The sequence below is a fragment of the Falco peregrinus genome, chromosome 6 (assembly GCF_023634155.1).
Source record: "Falco peregrinus isolate bFalPer1 chromosome 6, bFalPer1.pri, whole genome shotgun sequence".
Classification (NCBI taxonomy): domain Eukaryota; kingdom Metazoa; phylum Chordata; class Aves; order Falconiformes; family Falconidae; genus Falco; species Falco peregrinus.
Window position 1 is genome coordinate 1,617,095 of NC_073726.1, and position 15,137 is coordinate 1,632,231.

General features: G+C 36.4%; 1 protein-coding gene across 3 annotated transcripts in view; it reads left to right on the forward strand.

The window, feature by feature from the left end:
• PRKAR2B (protein kinase cAMP-dependent type II regulatory subunit beta) overlaps positions 1-12,054 on the forward strand; it is a 90,509-nt gene extending 78,455 nt beyond the window's left edge. For 2 of the 3 annotated variants that reach the window (XM_055808879.1, XM_055808880.1), the window contains exons 5-11: positions 2,773-2,879; positions 5,024-5,177; positions 6,450-6,551; positions 7,151-7,225; positions 8,008-8,073; positions 8,243-8,381; positions 9,878-12,054. In XM_055808879.1, the coding sequence (XP_055664854.1) occupies positions 2,773-2,879; positions 5,024-5,177; positions 6,450-6,551; positions 7,151-7,225; positions 8,008-8,073; positions 8,243-8,381; positions 9,878-10,011 (777 nt within the window). In that variant the 3' untranslated portion in view covers positions 10,012-12,054. The remainder of the gene's footprint in view (positions 1-2,772; positions 2,880-5,023; positions 5,178-6,449; positions 6,552-7,150; positions 7,226-8,007; positions 8,074-8,242; positions 8,382-9,877) is intronic. The other variant, XM_055808881.1, reaches the window with a different exon arrangement.
• Positions 12,055-15,137: the final 3,083 nt, after the last annotated feature.

Consider the following 15,137-nt stretch of genomic DNA (forward strand, 5'->3'; position numbering starts at 1 on the left):
AGACTGCACAACACACATGCTTAATACTTCAAATTATTTATAGATTTTATTTCTGTTAGAAACTTAACAATGCTTTTAAAGCGTCATTCTTTAGAATATTGATTACCAGATTGCCACAGCATTACACGTAGTAGATTTACGAACACATACAAAAAAACCTCCTCCTGTTTTCATTTTCTATGCTTTTTTTTAAAGCTGGAACTGCTTTATGGAAGAAAAGCTTTCAGATGGCACCGTTTTATAAAATACCAGAATTAATTCTGTGTATGATAACATCTACTTTTTAATTCTAAAATTAGCCATCTTTATCCTGTCGAAGTATCTATGGAGAGTGTCAGTAAATTGAGCCTCAGTCTGGCAGAGAATCAAGAGGATTCACATAGAGCAAGCCAGGCAAGCAAGTTTTGTAATTCTCATGGTAAAAGCAAAAAACGTGTGCCTGGTTTGGTTATTTTAGTCTGCTCTATCTTAATTTTACATAGAAAGCTTTGGGAAAGGGACCAGTTGTCTTTAAGTTAGTTGCAATTTAATTTAAAAAGTTAAAATACATGTACAGTACTTCAGCAGATAATAGACAGCTCTCAAATGTTTAAAACATTTTTAAAAATGTATTTTATTAGAATTCACATATATTTGTGAATTTTACTCTGTTGTCTGAAAAAGTCATAATTTACCTACCTGAAAAGTTGTGGTTTGGTGAGCTTCATTCATAATTATGACATTGAAAATGTTTTAAGCTGAAATCTGAGATGAAGCATGCTGAACAAAGAATATAGCTATATGTATTATTGCTTCAGTACAGCAAATAACCATCTTTTAAAGTTTAACGTTTCTTCTCAAGATGTCTTGGGAGTATTTTGATTTCAAAGGATCAGGACCCATGTGATAACGTTTTTCTTGCATTTAGAGGGTAACATGTACCCTCTACCCTCCCATAAAATGCAGAGCGTTCTGCATGTTCTTCCTTGTTTTCCAATGGCAGCCAAGGGCTGTTGGTTTGGGAGCCACTTGCCAATTCAGATGTAAAGCAAGGGGAAGGGAACCTGCTGCTTCAAATGTTTTAGCCAACTAACAGACATCAGGTCAGTTTACCAGATTCTGTAGGGGTTCCTTTTAGTTTACATAGGGAGAACTGAAAAGACTGAAACAATATTACCTATTGATTTAAGCATGAAAGTTTTTAAAAGGCAACTCCTGTACCTAATTTTCAGTCTCTTCCAATGGCATTCCCCGATGCTTTTCTCATTCTCTGAAGTGAACTCTAGCCCATTCACTGGTAGTGACATGATCCTTCCTTTTTGTAAATACATACCTGTCTATACTAAAAAAGGTACTAAACAGAGACATCGTTAAGTGATTCCTTGCTGGCCTAGGTAGGCTGCATGATGTCTTACTGTATTGTACCATGAGCAGCTGTACTGAGGATGGATGCTGCCATTCTGTTGTTCTTTGTGCCTACACGCAGTGAACTCTGTGAAGTAAAATTGTATTTAGCTTCTGTTTTTTAGAAAGGCTTGGATAACAAGGTATTGCTAATATTTTTAAAACCTTTGACTATGTGAAGAAATTCAGCAGAATAAGGATGGAATTCATTTCACCTACTTTTATATGTCTAAAAATTAAGTGTCTAACTGTGAGGTACAGTAGATCTCTCTGTCATCAGAGGAAAAAAAGGGGAACCTCTAGAGAATGATTCTGAGCTAGCAAGTATAGTTATCTCTGTCCGTGGGCTGCAGAAGGACTCTAGAGGACTGACTTAGGCTGGTCCTGTTTGGAAAGACAAATGCCATCCATATGCCATCCATCTTTTCAGTGACTGAACCAGCGTAAAATGCACGGGGATCTAAATCTACAGGCTTCTCCTTACCATGGTTTCCACTAGAACCTGCTTGTTCCAATATAATCCAATATAAGTTTCCAAAAGTGGAGGATCATTTTGTGTTTGTTCTGAGAATTCTAGGCACATTGCTCTATAAACTGAAAATAAAATTCAAATTAAGTTACCTTTTTAGGATTCATATTGTTAATCCACAGTGAGCTGTTTGGTTTTTTAGATGTGAATAGTTTAAGTTTTAGCAGATTTACACCAAACAAGTCAAATTATATAATTAGTGATTTGGTTTTCTTATTAGACAGCCATAATTCAGATGATGACATTTTTTTAGTCTGTTAACATTTCTCTGTAAACATTCCTATTCCATTCAAATTAACAAATTAGTTTTATAGCTGTGTGTAAATTCCTACTTTCCAGCGAGTCCAGGATTTACTTACTCAGCCAAAGCACTGCAGACCTGCGTGGTTACATCTATCCCACCATTGTGCAGACATTGTATAACTTAGATTTTCAAAATACTTTACAATCATTTTGAAACTTTAAATTCTGTATAATAGTTCTAAAGACAAAAACAGGTAAGTGTATTGTTGGCAATAAGGGATACGTTTTTTTTCTTTTAACTGCGTAATTTGCAGTTTTGAAGGGTGACATTCTATCTTTGAATGCTCATGAGCAGTTTGTATTGCTGACAAAATCTATGTTATCACTGACAGGGACAAGAAGGTAAGCTGGGCTCTGAACACTGGAAGAGGAAAAAGCTACCATTGAATACTAAATAAAACTGTCTTTCTGATTGATCCATGCACTTCTGTAGCATGAATATTTTCTGCCCATGAACATTTTTTATCTGCATATTGGGAAGCTGGACAGTTAGTTAATTTGAAGTGTAAAATTTTTAAGCAGATGATAATTTCTTGTCTTTGTGTCCTTTTAAATAGGAACAGATGTCTCAGGTGTTAGATGCGATGTTTGAAAAGCTGGTTGAAGGAGGGGAACATGTCATTGATCAAGGGGATGATGGTGACAACTTCTACGTCATTGATAGGTGAATCGCTGTGTCTTATTATAGCACAAAGTATTATGCAGAAGTCGACTTAAAAAAATCTATTTCTCTACATACTTGTATTTAACTCTTACATATGTTTGCATGGGGGAAAGGAAACAGAATGCATGTGGACCAGTATGGCTCTGCCTGAGCTACAGAGAGCGGTTTTTGAAAGGAGGCAGATTTTTTGTATGGAAATATTTTCCTGTCCTCTTTATGTATTGCTACATCCCAAAAGCTGTTTTTTGTTTTTTGTTTGGTTTGTTGTTTGTTTGTTTTAATGGGAAGACATCTAATACAAAACACAATGGAAAAAGTTTTATAACTCAGTATTTGAAATCTGACTGCATTTCAATACTGTCTGTAGACTTTCATGTTTAGATGAATATTGTTAGACTTTGAGTTGCTGAGTTATTACTCTTCATTTGGTGATCTGTACTGGGGAAAGCAGGTAACTCAGTAAAACCCCAGTTATCGATTAATGTCGAACTGGGGGGGTTAGGAAGAGCATTTACTTTGGCATCCTTCACTAGTCTGTCGGCACCAGGCTTCAGCCAGGCCATCCCAAAACATCTGTTCTTATTTGAACCTTTAGTTATAGGCTAACACGGTGATTTCTGCAAGTGTCTGAAAGAAATATTATGCTAGAACTCTAAAAGAAATGCAGAAGGTTTTGGTCAGTGTAGATCGGTATAACCAGCCAGTCAAAAGAGGTGATTAGCCCACTGTATTTAGCATGGGTGCAGCCTCCCCTTGACTACTGTGTGCGGTTCTGGGCCCCACAATTTCAGAAGGACGTCGAGTTACTGGAATGTGCCCAGAGGAGGGCAACAAAGCTGGTGAAAGGGCTGGAAGGCATGTCCCGTGGGGAGCGGCTAGGGACTTTGGGTTTGTCTAGTTTGGAGAAAAGGAGGCTGCGGGGCGACCTCATGGCTCCCTACAGCTCCCCGGGGACGGGGAGGTGGAGAGGGAGGCGCTGAGCGCTTCTCCCTGGGATCCAGCGAGAGGACACGTGGGAATGGTCCAAAGCCGTGCCAGGGGAGGTTCAGACTTGACATTAGGAAGCTTTTCTTTACTGAGAGGGTGGTCAAACCCTGGGACAGGCTTCCTGGAGAGGTGGTTGATGCCCCAAGCCTGTCAGTGTTGAAGAGGCATTTGGACAGTGTCCGTAATAACATGCTTTAGGTTTTGGACAGCCCTGAACTGGTCAGGCAGCTGGACTAGATGACTGCTGTAGGTCCCCTCCAACTGAAATATTCAATCAGAAGACTGTAGAAGTGTGCCAGGATTCTCTGCTGAAGAGTCAGTTGTTCAGCTTTGTGAGGTTACAGTTTGTCATCTCTTATCCAAAATGCTGCAGGGACTTCACAGTATTCTGTCAGCCTCGCAGTTTTAGGAGCAGTGAATCACCTCTGAAGTCCCTTAGCAATGAAATCATTGTACAGATTTTTGCATTACATTCACATGGTTTATCAGCACATACCATACAAGTATTTAACACTGAACAAAATGATGTCTCAGCATCAATGGCTATGTCATGTTTTACAAGATACCAGATTTTACTGCACTCCCAAATAAAAAAAAAAAAGTTATTAATTTAATGATGGGGAGAATTTCACAATATATGAGATAAATACTTATCTTTATTTCATAATCTTATGTTACTTTTCATATACATACCTTTTGTTTCCTACATCTCCTCTATTATGTTATAAATTACTACTTTAAGATATTTTAAATGTTAAATAACTTGTATTATTATTTCAGTGATCATATCATAGCAATTTTTGCAAAGACTTGTTACATTCATTTTAAGTGTGTTTAAAATGAAGTTGAGAAACAGATACTAAGTTGGATCTTAATTTTTAATAAGTTCTGGTGATCAATAGATCAGTGTACATCCAGTCTATCTTTAAACTGAGTTAATGTAAAAACTAATAATCCTATCCTTCCCTTTAAAAAGGGTCTATTTTTATTATTATGGAAGTGATTAAGATGTCTCTGCAAGGTGTTTAATATCATATAAACAAGAGAATATATTTCAAATGCTTTGTCTTTGGAATTCATGGTATTAAAAAGATAGTGAGAGGCTGCTTAGCAAAGGACTGAATTTTTCTCACTGTATTTGTATATTTTATTAACAGAGGTACATATGATATTTATGTAAAATGTGATGGTGTTGGGAGGTGTGTTGGAACCTATGATAACCGAGGAAGTTTTGGTGAGTTAGCCTTAATGTACAATACACCCAGAGCAGCTACAATTATAGCTACCTCTCCTGGTGCCATCTGGGGTTTGGTAAGTGAAATACTTGTTTTATGAAACTATTTGTTTTAATTATTTTATATAAATCACATTGATATTTTATATTAGAGTAAAAAAATCAATTATAATTTTGGAAAGTTTCATTTTGAAAATTGTGAGAACTCTAAACGCAATACTGTCTTTTTTCCAGAATCTGAGAAGCAAACCCAAGGCTTGAAAAAACACTGATTGTTTTTTGTTTTGTTTTGTTTTATTCTATTTTAATGAGAATTTCCCAAACTGCAAACCCCTTGACAATTACTTAGGCGCATATATAAAATATTTTCCCACATCTTGATAGGAAATGCCTTTGGTTCCAGAGTAGGATTCAAATACAAGGTTATTTATCAGTGTTACACTATCTGGATCTTTGACAACAGTAATAGAATTTACCAGAAGGGTGAAACTGGGATAGCCATCTTCTTCAAGTTGTACATATCAGTCTAATGACTAATCCCAAGAGAACATTTCCCTGTTGAAACGAAAGGTGTATTTTTTCACCAACTTAATCCACATGACTTTAGGGATCATGGCAGGGTTTAGGACACTACCAGAATGGCTTTAAATTGGATTGGGTTGTATCGGCCAGCAAATTCCATCTGTGGCAGGGAAGGCTTGCAAAGCGTTTTACCTCTGTCACCAGGACACAGTCATGTGAAGTTAAGAGAATGAAACAGTATACGTGTAGTTTTTCCATCTGTCTGCTTTACTTGGTTTGCCAAATACTAAAGAACATCCAGCTGGCTGTTTAGGGAACCGATGAGTCTTATTCTGCTAAAACAGCAGAAATTGGACTGTGCCCTAAGACCCAGACCCATGTATTTTGGTTCTGTTTGTATAATATAAAAACCTCTTTGAGTACATAGTGATATGTATGGGACTCAGAATGATGAATAAAATTTGTAAATTAAATATTTAAATATTGAGGATTTCTTAAATATCTTAAGTTACCCTCTCAGCGTTCATCATTTAGCCAACCTGTCTAAGGTAAATTCTATACCCTCTGTAAGTAAACTGTGTATGTATTCTAAGAGCAGAGCTTTTCAACAATGTGAATCAGGTAAGGAGTTTACTTTAGGAGCTTTTGATTGACCTTTAGAGGAGTCTTTCTCAACTGACTGCATGGGGAGACTACCCAGCTAGTTTGGTGGCTACGCTGAGTGACTAAAATTGGGTAATTTGAGCGTATTCAGCCACTTCTGAAGTATTTTCTATGACACATGCATTTTCTGTTAACAAACTCTCATTTTCTCTTTGTGTTTACAGGACAGGGTAACATTCCGAAGAATCATTGTAAAAAATAATGCCAAAAAGAGAAGAATGTATGAAAATTTCATTGAGTCATTGCCGTTCCTGAAATCTTTAGAAGTAAGATTTGTATTGCTTTATTTTAATGGCTGTATCAGAGATACCTACTAAGATTCTGCTTTTGCAAGGTTACATTTGGAATTCAGATTTTCTCCACAATAAAAGTTTGTATACTTTTGTTTTGGAACAAGACCATATTTTTTATATTTCTTAATTTTCAGGATAAAAAAATATTGTTAATATTGTATTTAAAAAACACCTGTGGTTTTTTTTACCTTTACCTTAATTTTCTTAAGCTTGATTTTACTAGTTATTAGCCCATAAAAATAAACAATGACATAGGGAATATAAAAATATTTTCATTTAACAGCTACAATTTTACATGCATGCTTTTCTGAAAATAATTTTTGAAGACTTGGGATATATAGACTTCTTACAAAAATGGAAATTCTATCAAAAGGTCTAGCTGTTAAGACTATAATATACCCTCTGGAACAATGTTCAGTAGTTCTTCCTTTTTTTAATGGTTATCAAAACAGGAGAATAATGATAGACTATTCTGTGCAAAGATTCATGAAAGGAAATATGAAAGGGATTTCTGAATATAAAATATTGTAAGGTAACCAAATATTTCTTACATTTTCTTTTTTTAAATGAAGGTATCTGAACGTTTAAAAGTGGTTGATGTGATTGGCACCAAAGTGTACAAAGATGGAGAACAAATCATTGCTCAGGTATGGTTTATTTCTAGTTTTAGTTTTTCCTTTCCAATAGGTAACAATTACAATGTTGTCTATAGACAATACATACTTTTAAACTATTTTTCTTTCTCAGATGAAACCAAACCAATGAATCTTGCATCTAAGAGGGGTGATCATTTTGTTTCAGAACTAATTTTTCACTTATGGTCCTTTGGAAAACATCTCTCTTTCTTGGTATGAATTAAGGAGTCAATGTTTTTCTTATGCTTAGAAATTCGAAGTATATAAAAGAATGATTGGTTCCAATAAGGAGCACTGAAGACTTACCTTGGTTAAATTGTTAAAATTGTTAAAATATAATCTTTTGAAGAAGAATGCAGAGGTAAACTCTTCAGGGTAGGCAGTGGAGACTGTCTTGCTCCAAAGTAGTTATTGGATATTAGATAGCCCTTGGATGCTTTTTATACTGGAAACTCTGTAAGGGAAATAATTTGAAAGGAATACAAAGGTGGAGAAACAGGAGTAAGGATCCTAAAATCTTCCATATTACTGTTTTTCTCTGCTTTTTGTATAAGGCACAGTCAGCTGTGTCTTTTCATGAAAAGGCCTTGCTGTCAGTTCTGTATAGAAGTTTTGATTATGTGCCTAGAATATGGTTTTCACATTAAAAGTTATTTATTTTGCAACAGGTATCAAAAAGATGAGCTTCAAGGCACTGGCTCAAATATTTTAATTTTACCATGAAACTAAAAAGGAAGTTTCACATTTCCTTTACTTACTTCTTTTTTAATTTTATTTGTCGTCGTCTTCTACAGGGTGACTTGGCTGATTCTTTCTTCATTGTGGAATCAGGAGAAGTAAGGATTATAATGACAAGGAAGGTAAACATCCATAAACCACAGAATGTTTTTTTCTAAAAATCTTGATGCATTCTAAGTGTTACGCAACTATGCTACCATTGGTACTGATTTTGCTTATCCAGTCCTGTGTTCAGCGTCTCTCTCTCTCTTGTTCTCTCTCTTCCTTTCTTTTTTTCACGTGGTATTTCAGGGTAAACAAGATGTAGAAGAGAACGGAGCAGTTGAAATAGCTCGATGCTCGAGAGGACAATATTTTGGAGAACTTGCTCTTGTAACTAACAAACCACGAGCCGCTTCTGCATTTGCTCTTGGCACTGTCAAATGTTTAGGTATTGTTCGATAATATTTTATATCTAATAGAAAAAGATAAATAATCTCTGGTGGTTTTTATTGTGAACTCTGTCTTCCTCCAGAATGTAGGATTTAATTACATTTACCCAGATAAGACTGTTTAAGTACATCATCTGTTACTGTGTATTCCTATTTACATTATTCATCTGCAGAAATTATTTGCAATTGATAACTGGTATTAAACACTAATTCTCCAACATTTCTCTGATCACATGGAAGTAAAAATTGGGTTAGGACAGTACAGAGTATTGCTGCAAACCGTTTATAGCTATCAGATAAATGTCTAATGCTCTGCAGAAAGATGAAGAATTTCTTTTCTCAGTAGGCTGACCCTCATCCAAGAAAAAACTGTGGCAAAAATCCTGACCTATTTATCACCATAACTTAAGCTTTAACAAAGCCTTCGTCTTCACTAGCCATCAATTTAATCATTCTGTCACACTGTAGTCTCAGGCACAGGAAGAGCAAGAACTGTAAGAGCTGGGCTCATGGACAACCCTTTGCATCCATTGCTTTTCATGGTCTGAAGTTTAGCTCCTAAATATTTGTATATAATTATGGGAAAGCTGTAAACTGCAAAGATGGATTTGGCATTCTTGATTGACAGCTTGATTGCCAAGCCAGTAACCAAAAAGTTTCTCACTTACTTAAAAAGGTATTATTTTTAAAATCCTCATCTCCAAACACAGATGATGGGGCAATACAAGATCAAAGATGGTAGGAAAGAGTAAGAGGCCGTGGTGAGTAAGGGTGTCATTACCCAGTATGGGTGAGTCACGAAGATCTCTGGCACTTCCCAAACAGCAGAGATCTTGACCTTTTCTCAGGAGCCCAGGAAACTAGGCCACCAGTTTGGAAGCTGGCTGAAGTATGAAGTTTCCTTCCTGGCCTATAGGCTAGAACTGTAGAGGATAACATTATGTAATAAGGTAAAGAGAATATTCTGGTTGGCTATACATTGACATTGCATGTGAATGACAACCTCCAGCCTTTTGTACATTTGCTGAGAAATAAATATGTATTACAGTTTCCACTGTGGATGTAAGCAAGAAGAAATAGTAAGGAAATACACTAAGTTAGACCCCAAATAGAGCCAACAACATCAGCAAAGGGTGTGGTGTTTTTTTTGGTTTTTTTTGTGAAATCTCAAGGGTACTTTGCGGGAGAATCCAGGCCTCTCCAGACTTCTTCAGCAGGTCTTGGGTGACAGAAATCTTAATATGAATATATTTTCAAAGTAAGAAACACAGGAAATTCTAAGTTTGTTTATGAAGTTTCAAGACAGCAATGTGTTGGTTGATCTTGGTTTTGCTATGATAGGTGGTTCTCTTCTGTGCAAACAAGTACATGCCTCAGTAGTATCTGTCCTGTTATCATTTAAAATTTTACATTGGAATGTCATGAACACCAAGATTAGTGTCTGCAACTGACAAGCACGTTATATTCTTTCTCTTTCTCTCCCCTTTTATCTTAGTTATGGATGTGCAGGCATTTGAAAGGCTTTTGGGACCTTGTATGGAAATTCTGAAAAGAAACATTGCAAACTATGAAGAGCAGCTAGTTGCTCTGTTTGGAACAAACATGGACATTGCCGATCCCAGTGCATGAACTAAACATTGGAGCAACAAGATCTGTTATGAGAATATAGCACAGTAGTGGTTAGTCCACTGAGAAATTGTCTCTCTTCCTATAGATGCCAAGCATTTTCTGTGATTTTAAGGGTGGGTTTGGGGGTATTTTTTTGACTTATTACAGTGGAAATACTAGTAAACAAAATAGGAATTTAATAAATTGTGGGCTTGATTTTTAAAAGTGCTTAGCATTGATGGTTCCATCTGGCATTAAGATGACCTGTATTAGCACAGCACCTTTGAAAATCAAGTCCTTTACCACAGCATTTCCTTAAAGAGTAGATTTCAAAAAAACCCACATGCGATGAACTTGTTAAACCAGCTTCTGTTCTTCAAAAAGGTTACAACTTTTCTGGAAAGACTGTTAGTTTGAATGTGATATGTTGAAAGTATTAGTGCACACAAAGTGTTTATATGTATTAATACAGAAGATATACAGTAGATATTACTTTCTGACTATTACAGTTGTCATGATTTTATGTTGCATTTATCACAGATGTAGTGAATCACAGACTAATCGTAAGATAAAGCATGACAATGCATTTTGTGTAACACTCATGACCCAAATCTGATTTTCAACATATTGTAATTTGTTTTAAAGTCCTCTTTGTTTAATATGTCATGTTTCAGCACGACATTGTAATATCTTATGCAATTCAGAGGACTTGTATATTTTTGCAATAAACTGCATTTTTTATTGGTTACATATATTCTGTACAGTCTAGAGTTAGGACAGCTGACAAATTAACCTGAATGCTTTAAAAGCAAAGGTATAGGTCATTGTCATGTTCTACCTAATCATACATAACCTATATTGTTTTCCTTCTCCCTTGTTTTATATTTATGCATTTTGTCTCTATCTATGCTTGTTCTCTAGTTAATTTTTTTTAGATCTCACCTTTTTTATCTGTTAAATCTTATACCTATTTCAAATGACATGATCTCTGTATATCTCTCTTCTTGCAGTCTAATGTTAGGTGTCAAAGACCAGATTCAGTTACTGAAGTGATTTGATGTTGAAAGCCATGCTAAACTAAGCTTGTCCTTGAAAAATCCTTATCAGGAAGTGCAAAAATACTTTTAATTTGAAAGATCAATACTTCAAAAGCTTTGCACAACTCTGGAAAGTATGTCATTGTTAAAGCTAACATGTCATGCTTTCAAAATCCTGTAGGTCATCATAAATTACTATCATCTTTTTAGCCATAATAGCATGGGATACCTTCTGAGACTGAGGAGAGAGAGTATCATCTTAATTAGGAGCACAGGGCTCATTGCTTACAAGGGTCTGTGGCTGGATTTCAGGCCCAGTCCAATTTTAATACTGCTTACTGACCTACCTGTGGATGTACATGGAAAGCTAGTGCACATAATGACGATCAGCAGTAGTTCTGCCAAAATGATACAAGAATTGTAGGAAGGCTGCTTGTGCCCTGTTCCAAACACCTGAATTGTAACATCTTTCCTTCTTAGATAATGACTTTTCTATTGCCATATATTTGTGTATGTTGATGTAATTATTATCCTATAGTTAGTGAGATGTTCTGACAATTTATATAATCATACCTGTATATGAAATCATGATTATATAATATGATAAAAATATATAATTTATATCATAAAGTATGGTATAAATTATAAGTCAGATTCCTAACAAAATACAATCTGAGCAAAATTTATAAATGTCATTTTTTTTTACCTAGAAACCTGGTACGAATAATTGCACATATGATAACTTGCCTTTGTACTTTTGATTTATGGAAAAAAAAAGAGAAGCCTGTTATACTAGAAGGAAATATCAGGTAACCAAAATCTATACTCTTGTCATTCTGTATGCTTAATCTCTAAAAGCTACCTATATTTTGCACTAGCTTGATGTGATTAAGAAAAATGCTAGAAATTACTTGTATGGCAGTAAACTACAATCAAGGCCATAAATGCCAGTCATGATATTTTCAATATTGTTGGTTATATTTAAAGTTTCCTTACAATAAACAACACTTTTATATATAAAAATGTTTATTGATATTGTTGTGTTTTAATTCCATTATCATAAAGTTACAAGTAACCTAATTATATTCATTTATTAAAACATTCATAATTCTTAGCACTTCCATGTTGATTTCCATAAATGATGTTATGTGGATGCTCCGTCTGCTCAGAATAGATTGGTGTGGTAATTGTTGTAGCTACTTTGGATTTGATGACTTGCTTATAATTTATAGCTGGGGAGAAGCTGCAGGGTGAAAAATTTAAGATAATTAGAGACATTGGATTTTTTGAGTGCCAGGTACAGCTTCATGTTGCAGCAGTTTTAATGTGTTGCTTTTGGGGACTGGATGACTTCTCGAATTTTTTTTGTTGGTGAATTGGGGGGTGGGGGCGGGTGGGGAGTTAAGCAACAGTAATAAATTATCAGTTTGTAAGTTTTGTCCAAATCATTATATCCTTCATCAGTCACACTTGGGATTTCTCCTGGATGTGTTCATATGTGCACTTCAAATGTGCTACTCTCAGTGTCATAAATGTGGCAAGTGCTCATCCTAAGAAGGAAATCATACCAAGTCACTGATTTTTAACCACCTTGCCAAAAGGTAGATAGTTCTAATAATTTTAAACAATACTATGTTGTGTTTATCTTATGAGAGTATCTGCGTCCACACTTACATTACCTGATGCTTCTGTTATTAAAGGTTTTTATTGTCCTTGTTTGTAGACAGGTCACTAAAGAATCAGGACTTTAGCAGTTACTTGGCACATACATGTTAGTTTGTTTCTCTCCTCTCTCCTCAACCTCACCAGCAATTTATAATTCTGCAGATGATTTAAATGAATTTGATGGATGGCTAAGTTCTAAACAGGAAAAAGTAAATAAAAATGCTCCAGTGAGTTTTTGAAAATAATGCCCCACTGGGTGAGAAAAAAGCCTGAGAGAAATCCTGTGCCGGAAAGGCATTCATGGGTTCACATGTTACTAAGTGAAAGAGAATCCGCATGACAGAAAATGTTTACAAATGCCTTAAACATGGGAAAAAAATCCAACCACAGCCCTCAGTTGATCACAAGATGCAAACCCCGGAGGAAAGCAAGCTTCCTTGGTCCTAGTGCTGATGCGGTCACTTTTAAAATGTCATTTGTTTGTCTTCATGAAATTTGATTCAAGTTCACATGGAATAAACACTTCTGAAATCATTCCCTTCTGGATCTCCTGTTTGAGGTCCAGAAGTGACCAGTTGTGGAAGTCTTGGGGCATAGCTATGAAAGAGCATTGTGAAACCATCTACAACCTAAACCACTGTCACTCCATCTTCTTTCCTCGTGTTGTCTTTTGTAGTCAGCAAAGACTATTTTGGTTCTTGCTGGAATGGTGGGTTTGGTTTTGGTTTGATTTTATTTGTTTGAAATGTTTGCTGCTGTAAGTTTTCTGTAAGGTGACTCTGGGATAGTTACATCATGATTTTTATAAATTTGTGGTTTTTTGTAACTTTGCAATTTCCATGGCAAACAGTATTGTTTTTCAATATCAAGAGTTCCCAGATGTGTAAAATCAGTATCTGCTGGTCATCCTTCATAGACCTGGAACATCAGTTTCCTAGGCTGCTTTTTTCAGACGCTTACTACATCTGACACCTTTTGCTGAACAAAGTGATTTGCTGAAAGTCAGTTTGCCACAGCATGGACATTCTTACCATGTTCTTGCTAAACATTTTATGTTAATTCAAAGCTCTTTTTATCCATTCATACATGTGACGGTTATAGATTTGTATCCTTTTGGCATTTCTAAGACACTGTCCTGTGTATAGTTCTCAAACAAGGATTACTGCATTTATCTCTGGGAGGAATTGCCTTGTATGCTGAGTGTGTACAGATCTGTGCTGTTGACTGTCTTACAAAATTTAGCATCATTCTCAAATCACTCTGCGAGTTGTATTTCCTTCAGATATATACCAAGGCTGTTTCCAATTTCTTAATCTACTTGTTGGCTCAGAAGGACGCTTAACAGGCTAGACACTCTCATTTGTTGGACCGAAGGGAAGCTGAATAATCTTGGTAGGATATGAAAATCCCAAACAAAATTACATTTTAATGTTGTCTCTTCCTTCTTCCCATTTCTTTCCCTCTAAATTATCTTTGTTCTGATAGGCGGGTGAAGAGCCAGTGGCAGTAGGGGGATGTAAGGCAAGTGGAATGACTGGCTGGGTCCGTGCTGGGACGCAGTGATTTGGTTGACTGGGCAGTGACACTCTCTTCGTCATCCCCTTTGTCCCACCCCTGTCCCTTCTGTGGCAAATCAAGCTGAGCTGGAGTGCAGTAATGGCATTGCCATGGCTGTGTGAATACTGTGGGTAGGGTTGTGTTTGTTTCTTAGAACTAGCAGAGATATATGTATGTATGGGGGAACAGGGAAGAGGCAAAGGCCAAACTGCTACACGAAAGAAACTGTGCCCAGTCAAAACTGTGTGGAAGAACCCTCACACTAGGTTATACTAGGCCATTATGACAGTATCTGCTGACTCAGCCTTTTCTTATTGAGGTAAATTATATTAGGACCACCTAAAAATTGCACCATGGCATGGTATGAATACTTTGTCCTTTCTTCTTTGAAGGTATTTAATTATTTCAGCTGAGCAGCTATGGAGTTTTGGGAAAGGATAGCGGTCTGTGCAGGTCTCTCTGAGGAGGACTAACTCCCTGGCACCTGAGCAAGCCTCTGGGACCTGCTCCCCCACATCACTGAAGATGCTGGAAACGCAGTTCTGATATATGTCTTATTTGGAAAAAGCCATGCAACTTATCACCAAGCTCTATCTTTTTCTCTTTGTGGCTCTGTCTTTGTGCAGTCAGGTGGTGTGACACTCTTAAACGACCTTAGCTTCGCTGTACCTTTAGTTTTTGGCTGCATCTGTATGGTTGCCTCCATCATAGGAAATTTTATGTGCTTGAGACCGTTTGTTAGCACTGAGGCACTGAATGACCAGCATTCATGCTGTTTTCCAGTATTTGTGTGGGCTCATTTATAAGCTGTCTTAGAAGGTTTTTTTTCCAGCTTTCCGTATGGGGTGGCCATACGCAGATGGCCAGCTGAGAACAGTCCTTGGCCTA